We start from the raw sequence: 15,026 nt of genomic DNA on the forward strand, positions 1-15,026 counted from the left end.
CAGGCAGTTTGTACTGAAACCACATGGCAGCTTATGTAGGTTAAAAACTACGCTTTTAAACAATAGTTACGTATTGGATCTTGACTCAGAACACACATAAGGATAATTTTATGCCTCAATCAACCCTACAGAATATAGTATGCATGCTATCATTGTATTTCCAAGTGTTAGTCTTGGCTTTTGTTTAAACTGTGAGATGCCAACACTAAGAGAGTATAGAAGAAGATGAAAATTGCAGTTATTAAGTACAACAAAATAAGTATCTGTACAAAAGTCTCTGGATATGCTGATATGGAATTAACAGAAAACTATTCTGAATAAGGGAAAACTAACAGGAAACTGAACAGTGAAAATTCTTTTCATCCATCACAACCTAATGGCAACATTTAAATGACAGAACTGGGCACAGTCGGTTCCTATAACAAGTATCAGAGTCAGTGGCAGAGCTGAGAAGGCAACGTTCAGTCATTTCTTTGCAACAGTGTTCTGACAGAAATGATCTGAACTCAATTTATCTCTTCCCTCAGAAAGACTTTTAAAAGCTGAAAAAGAATGACACCAATTTTATAGGACTTTTGCATCTACATAAATCTACAGCACCTTTTGTCAACACATGGCCTTACCTTCCTCCATTGACCAAAAATCTGGGTCAATTATCTTTCTCTTACACGGTCAACTGCTTAAAACTAGTTCTTTGAAGTCTTGGATTTTTTCCCTTTTTCTAGTTCACGTGTTTAAAATTAAAATTTTGATTTGGAAAAGAGTTAATTAAGCATCTACTCCAGTGATACACTGGGTACCTGGAACACAGAGCAGGTGGTTAAAAAAGCGTAATTATCACAGTTTCATTTTTATTCTCTATGAGAAATCATATGTGAAATGTGGCCAAATCCCGGTAGATTTCAGAAGATTTTCCATGGAAGCCAGGATAATTCAGAGCCCACATTATTAATACTATTTTCCTTTGATGGGATCACTATCTAACTTATAATTCATGTATATAACTTTAAAACTCTACTATTGTCTCCAGTTTTGCCATTAACTAATTGTGTAAACATCTGTTTTATGTGTAAAATGGATATTTTAAAAATATTCAAGCTTTAAATTATGTTTCTATTATTTCATGAAAGAGAAATTTAACATCTAGTTATATAGAGATTGTTTCCTCTTCTCCCATTACAACAGTTAAAATAAGTTTTATTTAAAATCTCACAAATGTACACTTTCATTTAGATGGTATTTCTCTCTGTTTCCATCCCAGGAATCCTTATATTGACATCTCTGGTTATGGCTGAGTCTGTGAAATACATATGCCAGGAAATATTTTTAAATTCCAACAGACTGGTAATATAAACATTCCTTCAGTGAAGCAGTGGTTAAAAAGAAGTAGATCCTCTCCACTTTTTTAGAAAAATTTCCATTATAACAGGTTCAAAGCAGCAATGGAAGTGAGTATTCTTCACATGTTCAAGAGTTTTTACTTTATTTTGCAACAATTAGCACTACTTGCAAACCACACACACACAGAATACACTAGTTAATTCCATTTGATTATTTACATGAGATGTGTATCTAGCTGTATATTCAGTACCCACAGGGATTTCCACTGCTTCCTTTACTTAAAAGAAGAACATAGAATTTGGTGTGCACGAACTCGACGCAAAACACTTTGTGAGAGAAAATTTGATGCCTAAAGACAAACGTCTATTAAACATCTATGATTAACTCGCAAAGAACACACTTTTGTTGTCAGGATCTATTACCACACTGTTAGAGACAAGAAACTAAGGCTAAAAGACACTGAGACTCGCTCAAGTTCACACTGTTACTAAGTGGTAACGCTGATATCGACTGGCAGAGCTGGCAAAAACCGTAGCGGATCAAAGACTAACAGTCAAGTTTCAGTGACAGAGAAAAAACCAAGAAGCACTGAATTGTAAGTTTTACCTTAACTTGTGTTTCTCAGGAATTGATCAAGTAATAATAAAGATCATCAAGCAATTGGAGATTGGTGGAGATTTCTTTTAGAAATTTTTAAAGTTCATAAACACTGTTGAAGCCTCGGAGGATCAGACAAAATCATGAATGGTTAGTGGATGAAACAGTAATCGAGGGAAATCTAGTTACCTGGCATCTTCACAACTCTTAGCGTTGTTCTATTTACTAATAAATGGGGTAACATTTTTTTTCTTTTTTCTTTCAAATTCTCTATTTGTGAGGCCATAGTGGTGGTGACGATGACTCGGGCTGGGACGTTTGGTGTTACTGATATATATTTTAACTTAGACTTTAAACTCTAAACCAAAGACATCCCTAATACCACCTTAGTAAAAGCACATTTAAGTTTCTGAATAAGAATCCTAGCAGACTGAAACATTACGGGTTAAATCTGACAACTGAAAATCTTCATGTATCTTTCCAAATAGGAGAATAGTATCTAACATTATTTCAAAAATGATAATGACCAATGGGAAGTCAAATTCCATAGAGCTTAGGCACAAAGACATACATAGAGAATAAAATACACTGTAAAAATTGTGCAGAACTTATTTTACATGAATAGATGGGTGGATGTCTGCATACTGTGCAAATATACAGGGAATTTATTGTTATCTATTTTGTGCAGTTGATGAAACAAAAATTTAAAATGTTTTTTACATTAAACTGTATTCGCATACCACAAAATTCAACAGATTAAGGAAATTCATATTTACCCTATCAATTTAAATGTTTTATCATTAAATTTCAAATATTAATTCTTCAGTGCATTATTAATAATTAATTTTGCTAGCGAATTACTGTAGTGCTTTCTAAACATCTATTTTTCTGAAGAACGTGAGAGGAAGACGGTGTTTCAATATGCATATTTTTTAGAAACCTTGATCTTTTGTCTTTAGATTGATTAGCAGTAGAAACTACATAGCTCATCATAAACTAGACTGAAATATATATTGACGAAGTACTGTTTAACTTACATGTTTGAATGGAAATTAAACAATGACTTAAGTTTCTAAGAGTGGGGCATATGAACCAAATTCTGCTAAATACATTTCCACGCTCTTAAAATTACCTCAATGTTATTTACACAAAATGATCATACATTTTGGAATTAATTGACCTTCCATGATTTTTCAACGAGTAATTTTATAAGGAATTGGTGGTTGCTTTGATGCCCTGCTATTAGTTATGTGGCTGCCTGTGTAACCTGATGATTCTGAAAGTTCTGAATTGAATCTGTCACTACAGAAGCATTTGTTTTCCATTTACTGTTAAGGTCTTTGAATTTTTAACCAGGAAGTATATTTTTGATTGACAAAATTCATTATGGGATACAAAATTGAACACAATTTTATCTTAATTCATTACAGTTGCCATCTGAAGGACAAAGACTTTCTAAGTTGAGTTCTTCCATAGCCAAATAGCTTTATTTGTTGCTTACACTTATGTCCATACTGTTTTTTGTATAAAAATGCTCCTTTTCCCATGACCTTTTCTCAAGTAGCATTTTTTCAAATCAAAAGATAACAAGCACACATTACTCATAATTTTTGGAACTTACTTAGATTCTAGTTAGTAGCATTGATTTCTTGTATATGTGTTCTTATTTTCACTAGTCCATGGATCTTGAAAGGTAGGAGCTGTTTTTTTTCACCTTTACCACATAGAAACAACGGCTGACACGAGAGACATTTAATCATAGTTGGTTGTATCAATGTGCTTGTCTAGATTATTACAATGAAATGGGCAAAATTATAAATACCCATCATTGCATTAATTTATTAACTTGAATCTTTTTTTCTTCTTTCACATCAAAGAAAAATCTGTAACATCCTTTTCTTCCCACAGTATCCTTTTCTTGTCTTCTCCGCTTATCCTTTTCTTGTCTTCTCCGCTAGAAAATACAAAGTGGAGGGGTTTACTGATAACTGTAGCAAAATTACAAAGGTCATGTTTGACTGCACCAACAGTTTCCATCTCCAAATAACATTTCCATCTCCAATCCTGAGTCCACATTTTGTCTTGTTCCCAACAATCAAGGAATTGTTCCCCTGGCTAAGGCTACCCATAGGCAGACTTCTTACTCAAATTCACTTTGTATAATCTGTCCAGTAATAAATATCTGTGATATCAACCTGTATAAAGTGTAATAAACACCTGGACAATTTTAGTAATAAAACATTTTTTCCCCCACAATGGAAATGTTGAAAGGGAAATATTCTATCTGACTGAATAAATCATAGTTAGGTCTGAAATTCCCTTGAAAGACAATTTGTTAACATAAAACAAGGAAACATAACCACCCATAAGTCAACTAATTTGACTATAAAATAATCCACATTTGTATACAATCACATAATATGAAAGAGATCTTGGCTAGAAAACCTGGAGCTCTTGATCCTAACACTGTTTCATCATTTGCCTGATTTATGGCCATAAATAAAGCAAAACTCCCTTACTTCCTTTGGTCACATTGGCCCGATAGTAAGATAGGCAGATGGATTTTATTAGTTTCTCTCCTACTTCTAAAATATCATTTTATAAATGAATAAATTTGGGTAATAAAACTTGTTTGTTCATTTGCTACTTTTAAACCATAGTAGGTACTGGCAGACATGACCACAGTTAACATTCTTTAAGTATCTACATATAGCATGTACTTGAAATGGAGTAGTTTAAGGCATAATGCATTATATGATGTGTGGCTACTAAATTATATTTGTAGTAATAATAAAAAGACCCTAAAATATCAAAATTTCTGTAAGGTTGGAGAATGTATTTATAGGCATTATTTAACATGAACCCCTACCAAAAATCTGTAAGTCACTAGGCATGATGACCTGTATCTTATTAATACAGAAAGTAGGATTAAACTTGCTCAAAGGCTTCTAGCTATTAACCTGTATTTTAATCATAATTACAAGCATAAAAATATATGTTACTAGCTTAAATTACCTTGTTTTTCTAATCCAACTATCATTTCCCAAAAGTAATATTGAAAATATCAATAATAAACCTACATAGTTATTTTAATATTTTTCTCAGTGTAATATATTTGTTTGAATATATATTGTACTTTAAGTTAGTTCATGTTAAAAGATGAAAATTCAAATTTTTCACTTCCTTTTTAATAGCTGGTTTTCTGGTTTTTTTTTTTTTCATTTCCACTATCCAAGAAAAGTTTCTTTTCAGTAAGAGTAGAATTATTATTTGTGTGTGTGTTTAAATTTAAATTTGACAATGAATATACTCAAAATCTACGGAAAAAAAGTAGGTCAAACACCAAGCAATTTTTGACTTTCATGTGCTTTGGGCAGAATACTTGGAGGAATTCTGATTTACTTTTGTATATGTGACCATGGACCTGACAATCACAAAACAGTGATTGCACGAAAATAAATGAACTGTAAATATACTGTTACAGCCATTCTGGTATCCAGTCGAATAAACTCAGTCACATTTCAGTAGACAGACTGAGTCAATATATCACAACAGATGGATGCACAGAGGTGATCATGGGGATGATTTAAGAATGAAAGACTCAATATAATTGGAATTATTTTGGAGTAAGTTCCAGAGCATAAGCAAAAATAAACTTACATAAAAGCTGGTTCTTGAATAAACACTATGTAAAAACCACTGAGAATGTTCATGCTTCAGTTGTGGAATACATATACATATATATATGTGTATATATATATATATATATATATATATATATATATATACCAATATAAACAATATTTCACCATTCAAAACTAATAGGATTTCTGAGGCATAATATAGCATATAATGGATTTCTTCACTGGTAGCAATGGATAGATAATCCAATTCAACTGCTGTTAACACACAATTGGCAAACATGAACGGTGAAAAGTTACACAATTATGTGTTCAGCAATTGTTGAGACTGCAAAAGTTTTCCAGTACCAAAGATTTAGTTGGAATGCAATCATATTTTTTTTAAAAGGACATTAGATCGTTCAGTCATGATAAAAATTATTACATTGATCAAGTTCAGAGACTATTCATTCACCTTGCTCCAATTATAGTCATATACGTTTATGTATTTAGTAGACTTAAATAAAGCGAGGGCTATAGATTCATCTACATATAGCTATGTTATTTACACTATAAACGGATGGGAAGCAACAAAATTTATACTTGAGCAGATGCTGAAAATGAACTTGTTATTGCTTTACTCTTCTGTAACTTTAAGACAGTGACTTTGGAGGTCCTTCTTTTTATTAAAACAACTTATCTTCCATCTCTTCAACTTTAATAAATTTATTTAGCTTGAATTTCAGAATGGCAGGATTCCACTTCCCAGAGGGCAGCCTGACAAAGACCAAGGTGCTCCCCAGCAAGAAAAAGCAAAGCTGGTGAAGACTATTAAAAAAATAACCATTTAAAGTCTCTGGAAATTGTTCTAAGGGCATAAAACAAATGAAGAAACATCTATTCAAGAAAATCTATGAGAACTCTGTAAGAACAGCCAAATTCTGTGGCATCTGAGCCCGACCTGCTCCTCCCACCCCCATCTCCCTCAGCCTAGCAACACCTAGAAGCTCCACTCTGTCTGGGTGTGGCCAAAATGATGCCTCGCCCATCAATTCTCAGTGACGATTTACTGTAACTCAGTGGATGGGCAGGATAACAGCATTTCTCATCCTCCCCAACTCTAAGCAGAGGAGGCTTAATTCACGTTAAGTGTGGCTAAGAGACTAGGGCTCCTTTCCTGCACCCAGCCTCTGCACCGCCCCCTACACAGGCTGAAAGTACTGGGGCCCCAGGTGCCCTTGCCTTAGTTGTCTCAGAGACGAAACCCTGACATCAGACGTACCACCACACCCAGCACCTAGAGCAAAGACTCAGAGACTCTGCCTGGGGGAGAAGCAGTCTGAATGGAAGAGAACTCTGCAGCTCTCCCCAAAGACACTGCTTTTATCTGAAACTGGAAGAGGGCAAGTTAAAGTCTATGGATGTTCTTGAAAACAATTGCTCTTCTTAATTAAGAGCAACAAGGTAAACCATAGGCCAGTTAATTTACCGGAGAGAATCAGGAATAGAGAAAGCTAAGCAGTTCTCCTGGGTTTAGAAGAAACTGCAAAGAGATGACCTCAAAAACTATCCCTGCCCAGATCAGACTAATGATCAGACTAATGAAAAAGTGATGCCCCAGGGCTGCACTGCAAACAATAGGGAAACCAACTAGGAATTAGTGAAGCCTGAAGCAAACCCCATACCAGGCAGACCCCATAAGAAAAATCCAGGGAAAAGACAGTCAGAGACAGACGTGCTAAAGCCACTGTCCTGGTAACCGTGCACCTATCCAAAACTGCACCCTCTGCTGAACCATGGAAGACTTCACACTACAAGGGCATTAGACTCCCCTAGACAAGTAACAACAAAAACAACCCCCAGAGAGGGGGAAGAGTACTAGTATCCAGAATTACTGTAACGTAATAACCAGAATTTATGAGGCATGCAAAGAAGCAGGAAAGTTTGACCCAGACACAGGACACTCAGCAGGCACCAGAAACTGCCTCTGTGAGAGACACCTGATACCAGATCTAACAAAAACTTCATGTTAGTCTATAAATTTGTTCAGAGAACTAAAGAAAACCATACTTAAAGGAGTAAGGAAGGTACAAAGACAATGAAACAGAGCTATCAAATCTCATGAAATAGAGAATATACAGAGACTGATACAATAAAGAAGAAAATGTGTTGACAAAAAAATCAGCTGATCTAAGAAAGAAACAGAAAATTTGATTCAAGTCAAATTGAGGATTATAACCCAGAAACAGCCTTTCAGGCAGCTCCAAGACCTGTTCTGCTGGTTAGAGGTCAAAGCATAGTTATGCAGGTTTTCCAGACAGAGGACTGTCCTTAAAATGACGTATTATTGACAGTTCACATGATCTAGGAAGTAGTGGGTCATGGGTCATCACGGTGCCTTACAAGATTAAGAAGGAATGTTCTCCTTTAAGGAGCTGTCTTGTTGGTTCTGGGAGAATGCCCCTCTTTTTGGTTGAGGAGGTACTTCTGGCAGGTTTGGTCGATGCAAAATGCAGATCCACAATGCACAGTGGAGGGGAGAAAGGGGGCCAAAGGGCAGAGAAAATTTTTTATATTTACATTTTTCTTGTCTTGCCATAAAATATGAATTTTATTTCATGAATGGAAATCGTGGATTTGAAATGTACAGTTACTGAAGTAACAAATTCACCAGATGGACTCCAGGGTACATCTGAACTGGCAGAAGGCTTCAAGATAGGCTGATAGATTGATAGAGATATTGCCATCTGAAAGCAAAATAAAAAGAAGAAAAATGAACAGAGAGCCTCAGAGAAATGTGGAATGCCTTACAGTGCATCAAAATACACATAACAGGGGAGTCCCAAAAAGAGAAGAAAAAGAGAAAGCAGGGGAAAAAATATTTGAAAAGACAGTGGCTGAAAACTACTCCAGTTTTGCTGAAAACTATTTATCTGCCTATCCAAGAAGCTCAAACTTGAAGTAGCATAAACACAGAAAGATTCATGCCCAGACACAGTACAGTAAAAATACCGAAAGACAAAGAGAGCGAGCTTACCTGTGTGCTAGAATCTTTCCCTAGATTGTTTAATGCCACTATGAGTGTGCTCGTGGTCACATCCGGACCCTCACCTACCCAAACTGTCATTCTTAGACTGCCGAACGTCGTCACTTATAGTAAAATAGTTATAAAATCCGGCTTCCTAAATCTATCGCAGATTAACCAAATCTATGTCTTTTTTCTTCAGTAGTTTTAAATTAAGTCTGTATTGACTTTTACTTATATCCCACAGAAAAGCTTTTCAAATTGTTTCCATGCTCTTTGAGATTTCAGGCAAACTCCACATTTTTTCTTCTCTTTATTACACCTTTGGTACTCAAAAGGTTGACATCATATAGCATAAATTCCTCAGTTTATCTTGATTCCAACTAAAAGTGTCCTTTGTGTATCTTTACTTATGCAATCTTTTCTTCTTATGTCAGAGTAAAGTTTTTCTCTTTTCTATGCCTGAACTATAGGCAGAAGGTCACAATGTACTGAATGGATGAATAGAAAAAGTGAAGGTGGAAAGTAATGTGTTCATATCTTTTCAAATCAAAATAGGGAAAAATACAAGGATAATATTAGAAATTTTAATTTGTGAAAACCATTCTCTCAATTTCATTTTTAAATCTGCTATATAACTTATTATTAAAGTGTTGATTAATGTGGAAAAATGGCATATTGTAAAAAGAACAAATAATTTTTCTATTTTTCCTAATTGTCATTTCTGAACCCTCCCAAAATATTTTAAGCATGTTTAAATTTCTTAGTATAATACTGCTAATACAGAATTAATTTTGATTTTAACTAAGAATTTTTCTACAGCTCAAATGTAAGAATGGCTGGAATAATCGTGCAATCATCCTAAATATTGATATAACATCTATATGAAAGGACAATATAAACTATATTCCATTTAAAGCTGCATGTACAGTGTACAATACAAATTATTGAAGTGAAGCAGATTGTTACTTTGTGTGTTTTGAAATTTAAATCTTTGTTTTTTTTTTAAGAGAGAGAAACACCTGTTTTATCATGCAGGAGACACTGGGTTGCTGCTTTCTCTGTAGTGATAATCCCCTACTATTGTTGTCAACCCTTTATTGGATCCGTATCTTCCAGTATCTTCCACATAGACTATTAATGCTTCTAAAGCACTGAATTTTCTAGTTTTTAGTTTGCATACTTACTCAAGGCTTGAAATAAATTTAACAAGATATTATTTATAGATGTTTATGTATATTATTCCATTATTGGTATGTTGGTAACTGGATGTCTACTCTAAGCTCATCTTCATGATCTTTAATATAAATTGTTCTCAGATGTGCAAATATTTGACTTGTTTTCATTTCCAGTGTGACATTCAGTTTTAATTTCCATTTGTTCAAGGATAATTTATTTCACTAAAATTAGGAATTATTTTAAGGCAATAAAATTATAAAGAATATCGCACATTCAAGATCTTAGCATTCGTACTTAATGTATCCTATTGAATCTATCAGATGCCTGATACGCTATAGGCACCTGCATTAAAGCCTCACTTTCTTCTCATACTTCCTTTATTCAAAGCTCTTCTCACTGCCTCTCTACTTCAGTCTCACGAACTAGCTACCCTTCTTAAAACACTGCAACACGTGAGTTTCATTGCTTCTCCCATGTTTTATATCTTTTTTCTGTAATTTGTCTTGCTCATTTCTAAGTAATGAAATGAGCTCATTTTTCAAGATTAAACCAAGATGAAAACTTTCCTAAGCAGCTCAAGAAAATTTAAGTTTCTCCCCTCTGTGGCACAAGGGAATTTTACGTACAAGTTTCTCCCAGTAATTATTTTAATTTTCTATATATTTTTGCCCAAGTATAGTTTGGAAACTTCAAGGGTAGTGAGTATTTCTTATCAATATTTGAATCCCTATGACTTAACATAGTGCCTATTTAATAATCATTATGAGAAATATTCTGCCTAATAAACCAAGAAATAAATCAATGTTATAACATGTACCAATTTAAAAATATTTCAGATTTGGGGAGCTATATTAAATACATGAAATAACTTACCACTGTAATTTACGTTACTCTCAATGCTTACTTTATTCAGCCTAGCACTTGTTCTAATGACTTCTTTTGAATCAATCGAGCTGCGACTGTACAAAGTACTACACAGTTCCATTTATCGGAAATGAACATATATATTGTTGAAAGTGCCAAGTACAGCACTTAAAAATAGAGTCTCCACTAGTAAGGTAAATGAGATTTTTAGAACACATTGCCTTTGTCAAAGTTAATGATCCTATATATAAAATGCCTTGGAAGATAATTACCAGATTTTACTAGATAATGATAATAGTTAAGATTCTCTAGAATACATATGGTTGACTGTCCTGATTCTTAGCCATGATAATTTGCCATTAATTTACTTAGAACATTATTTTCTTATTTTACCCAGAACTATGTAAAAATGAGATTTCAATATTCATGTTCCAAATTAGATGTGAAGAGATATTTCAATAAATGGAATCTCTAGCAAGAAAAACAGAATCATCATGGAGGATGCTATAATATATAAAATAAATATCTAAACTTACATATTAGTTATTAATTATTCTATACATTATTGTTATATGTTTATTACTAATTAATGTATACACAATATATAAAACTATGTATTTTAGGTTCCTTTATTTAAAGCATTTACTATGTCAATGTACAGATGTTAAAATATTCTTCTTCGAATATAAAAAAGTGGAAAACAGCCAGAACCATTAAAATCTGGTTATTACCCTTTACATATGAGTTAAAGGGTGCTCCTGATACACTGTGTAATGAGGGTTGACACCATCTTTGAAGCAAGTGTTCCAGGGCACTGAGAAATATGTAGCATTTAAGACATATGAACAGATTTGTTTTGACCACTTGCTTCTTATTTAATAATCTGGGTCTAGAATACAGTCTGTTTCAGATTTATGTTTTCTATAAGCCAGACTCCCACTGAAAACCCAGGAGTCAAGAATCCTAGTTAAATCTGACTGTTCCGCTTGCAAGTTACCATTCTGGCGCTGCACAATTTGTAGTAGACATATGCTGTTTTGTTTGCTCACTTCCCCACTTTAAGGAAATTACTCCTCTTTCTCATCCACAAAGTTACAAAGAAAACAGCGCTCTGACCCAATACCAACCTGCATTACATATCTTAGCACTTATCATAGGTAGATACGATATTAGAATATTACAACAGCAAAGCTTGCTGGTGTCTTACTTTTCCTGTGGGTCCATACTCATTCTGTATCTGTGTCCTTCTTCCTCTTTTCTCAACAGATAGTAAAGCCACCCAGAGGATCTTGTTTTCCTTCTGTCGTTCCTATCCATGACTCTCCTCATCACTGCCCTATCCTTAGCATCTTCTATGAGCACTGGTAAAAATATTATCTCATGGGACATTTTTGGATAATTTATTTCAAAACAACATTAATATGATTCAGATAATTCAGCTTAAAAATATTAATTGCATTATTGTTTAAAAATATAACCTCTGAGAACTTACTATATGAGAGAATCTATGAGTATGATGTAGTCTTGGGCTTCAAGAAGCATGACATCCAATAAAAATTATGATATCTTTATACTCAATTGTAATACAATTTAACATTTAGCACTAAAAAGGTGAGCTACAGCTGTCCAATGAATTGAGCCAGAACACTCACAACAGCATACAACGTGTTTAGCAAAACTATGTTCCACAATATTGGTCATAAAATACGCAGAAGAAAGTGGTGAAGAAAACCACTGGGAGGAAGCTGAGGCCAGTTTATAAACCACGCAAATCCTGGAGGGACTTCATTCCTTAGGTAAGGATGGCACTTATGCGGAGGTCATAGTGATTGGTTTGACTTCAAAAATCAGTCATGATAAACAATTGACCAAAAAGATTAGAGAAGCCAATAATTCTTAAAGTACACAGTTGAGATTTATTTTCTAGAAACTCAGGACTAGAAACTATTGGCTTACTGCTTGTAATAAGCAACATGCACTTCAGGAAAAGACAATAATCAGAGAAAATGTGTTCATTTTTTAATTATTTTAAGTTCATGGATTAGGATTATTATCGTATATTGACTACTTCTGATTTTTTTAGTATTATAAATACTTTTCTGCCTTATATGTTTCCCATACAATTAGTTGTTATCCAAGGAATTATTACATTTGCTTTCTTGGATTCCTACCCTGCTATGGAATAGTAGCCTGTTTTGTTGTTGTTGTTACATTTAAACACAAATATGTCTGTTCCATATATTTTCTTACATAACTTACATATGTTCTGAATATTATATTTCTCTAATGTTTTAAACATGTTAGAGTAGCAATTTGATTTATAGTGGATATAATGTTAGACCAGCTAGTATAGGGAAGCAAAAGTAGGTTCTGAAGAGAGAAACATATTAAAAGTTAAGAATATGAAAAGGAATATATATATATATGTATATGTATATGTATGACTGAAACATTATACTGTATGCCAGAAACTGATGCAACATTGTAAAATGACTATACTTCAATTAAAAAAAGAAGTTGATTTCAGGAACAATTTCTTCTAGAGAATATACACACACGTGTTTGCTGTATACATGGTGGCTATTAAAATTTCATGATTGTGTTGATGAAATTATAAAATTTGGAGATAAAATTTGTGATGAATTTTATAGATTGCACTTAAGATTCTTGAGTCCTGTGTAAGGGGGGATCTCAAATACAAAACACAAAATGTTAGTTTCACATCAGGCTTACCAAGCAGTTAATGGAACTTCTATCTAAGAAGCTATCAGCAGCTGCTTAGGGAGTAGATACATACCACCAACAGCTATCACTCCAGAGTGTTTTCTTGGGCAATTGTCCTCATTTCGGTATTTCACATTATTTCTACATTGAACTTACTTTAGGTCATGCTAACTGCATATTTTTTGCTTCCCCACGTTGTTCATTTAATGCACTGCCCAGTGGGGAGAATATGCACTGCTTGACATATTCAGATTTTTTAAAAGTATGTTTGTTATAAAGAAACACTATGTAGCAAAAATCTACAGATGAAAAATGCAAGTATAGAATATTTATATATAAAGAGGAAAATGGTCTTTATTAAGATTTCTAAACATAAGATCACATTGAAAAAATAGTCCAAAGATGCCCTTTAGAGGGAAAAAAATTGTGTGGGGGTTCTTTGGTCATATGAGCTGGGAAGTGCTGCACACTTTGCTTAAAATACTTCCCCCAAAATTGGAATAAAAAGATACTTCTTTTTCTCAAAATGACTATACAAGATCTAAGGTCTCATGACAATAACCTAGAAAAAATGTTTTTAAAAAACTAGTTAATATACCTTAGAGATGTTACCATAAAACCAATAATAATAAAAACAATAATAATAGTTCTAAGAAGAATTATCTATCAATGTGTAAAAAACTTTTATTTATATCTTATAATAAAATGATGTAAGTACATTAAAAATCCAGATTTTTGAACCATAATGTATACTTAAAAATATTTTTATATTTATATTTATTTATATTTTATTTATTGTATTTATTTAAATTATTTATTTATATTTTTAAAATTTATTTTTATTTATATTTTATTTATTTACTTAAATTATTTATTTATATTTTTAAAATTTATTTTTATTTATATTTTATTTATTTATTTATATTTATTTATATTTACATTATTTTTTATATTTATGTTTTATTTTTAAATAAAACTTATTTTTTAAATATTATTTATTTATATATTTTATTTTTTTATATTTTTAAAATAATATTTTAAAGTGTTAATACATAGTGGATAACAATCCTGAAAATAAACCTATGTGCATAATATGTGAGGTATATTTCAGATGACTATTTGCTTTGCTTTCCAGCCTTTCAAATAAGAAATTGACCAAAAACAAAAAACAAAAAAAGAGATGTTAGTGACAACATCTCCATGCAATGGAGTGAAAGTAAGGAGGAGAATGTGAAATCAAGGCATCAAGGAACTGTACCATGTGTATTGGAGGTCCACAACTGTAGGCATACCTGCTGTCCATTACGGCAAATGGACTAAATAATTACAAGACCACTAAAAATCATTGGGACATTGAGAAAGACTATATACTTGGACTTTTCACATATGACATGCATTCTTTACTGAAATCTGACTGCAGGAAAAAAAGATGAGTGTGACCACAAACCAGCAGCCAGGTTATTACGACACCCTAGTTCACAGCACACCAATGTTTACAAGTTTCCTTTTAGATTCGAACAATTAAAGTTTCTCTCATTTACTTCTTCTAGGTATTACTTCTACCCCTCTCCCCTTGGGTAATTGTGCTTTTTTTTCTTTCTTTCTTTCTATTTATTATTTTTTTAATTGCATTATAGTCAGTTTACAATGTTGCATCAACTTCTGGTGTACACCAT

The 15,026-nt window shown here is 33.0% G+C and overlaps 1 protein-coding gene across 1 annotated transcript in view; it reads right to left on the bottom strand.

The window, feature by feature from the left end:
- Positions 1-3,398: 3,398 nt before the first annotated feature.
- The window catches only part of LOC140688657 (uncharacterized), a 103,702-nt gene continuing 92,074 nt past the window's right edge, over positions 3,399-15,026 (bottom strand). Inside the window, exons 4-5 of the mRNA XM_072948259.1 lie at positions 11,834-11,987; positions 3,399-3,892 (exon numbers count right to left, since the gene is read on the bottom strand). Coding sequence (XP_072804360.1) covers positions 3,805-3,892; positions 11,834-11,987 — 242 coding nt within the window. The 3' untranslated portion in view covers positions 3,399-3,804. The remainder of the gene's footprint in view (positions 3,893-11,833; positions 11,988-15,026) is intronic.

The sequence above is a fragment of the Vicugna pacos genome, chromosome 23 (genome assembly GCF_048564905.1).
Source record: "Vicugna pacos chromosome 23, VicPac4, whole genome shotgun sequence".
In the NCBI taxonomy this organism is placed as follows: domain Eukaryota; kingdom Metazoa; phylum Chordata; class Mammalia; order Artiodactyla; family Camelidae; genus Vicugna; species Vicugna pacos.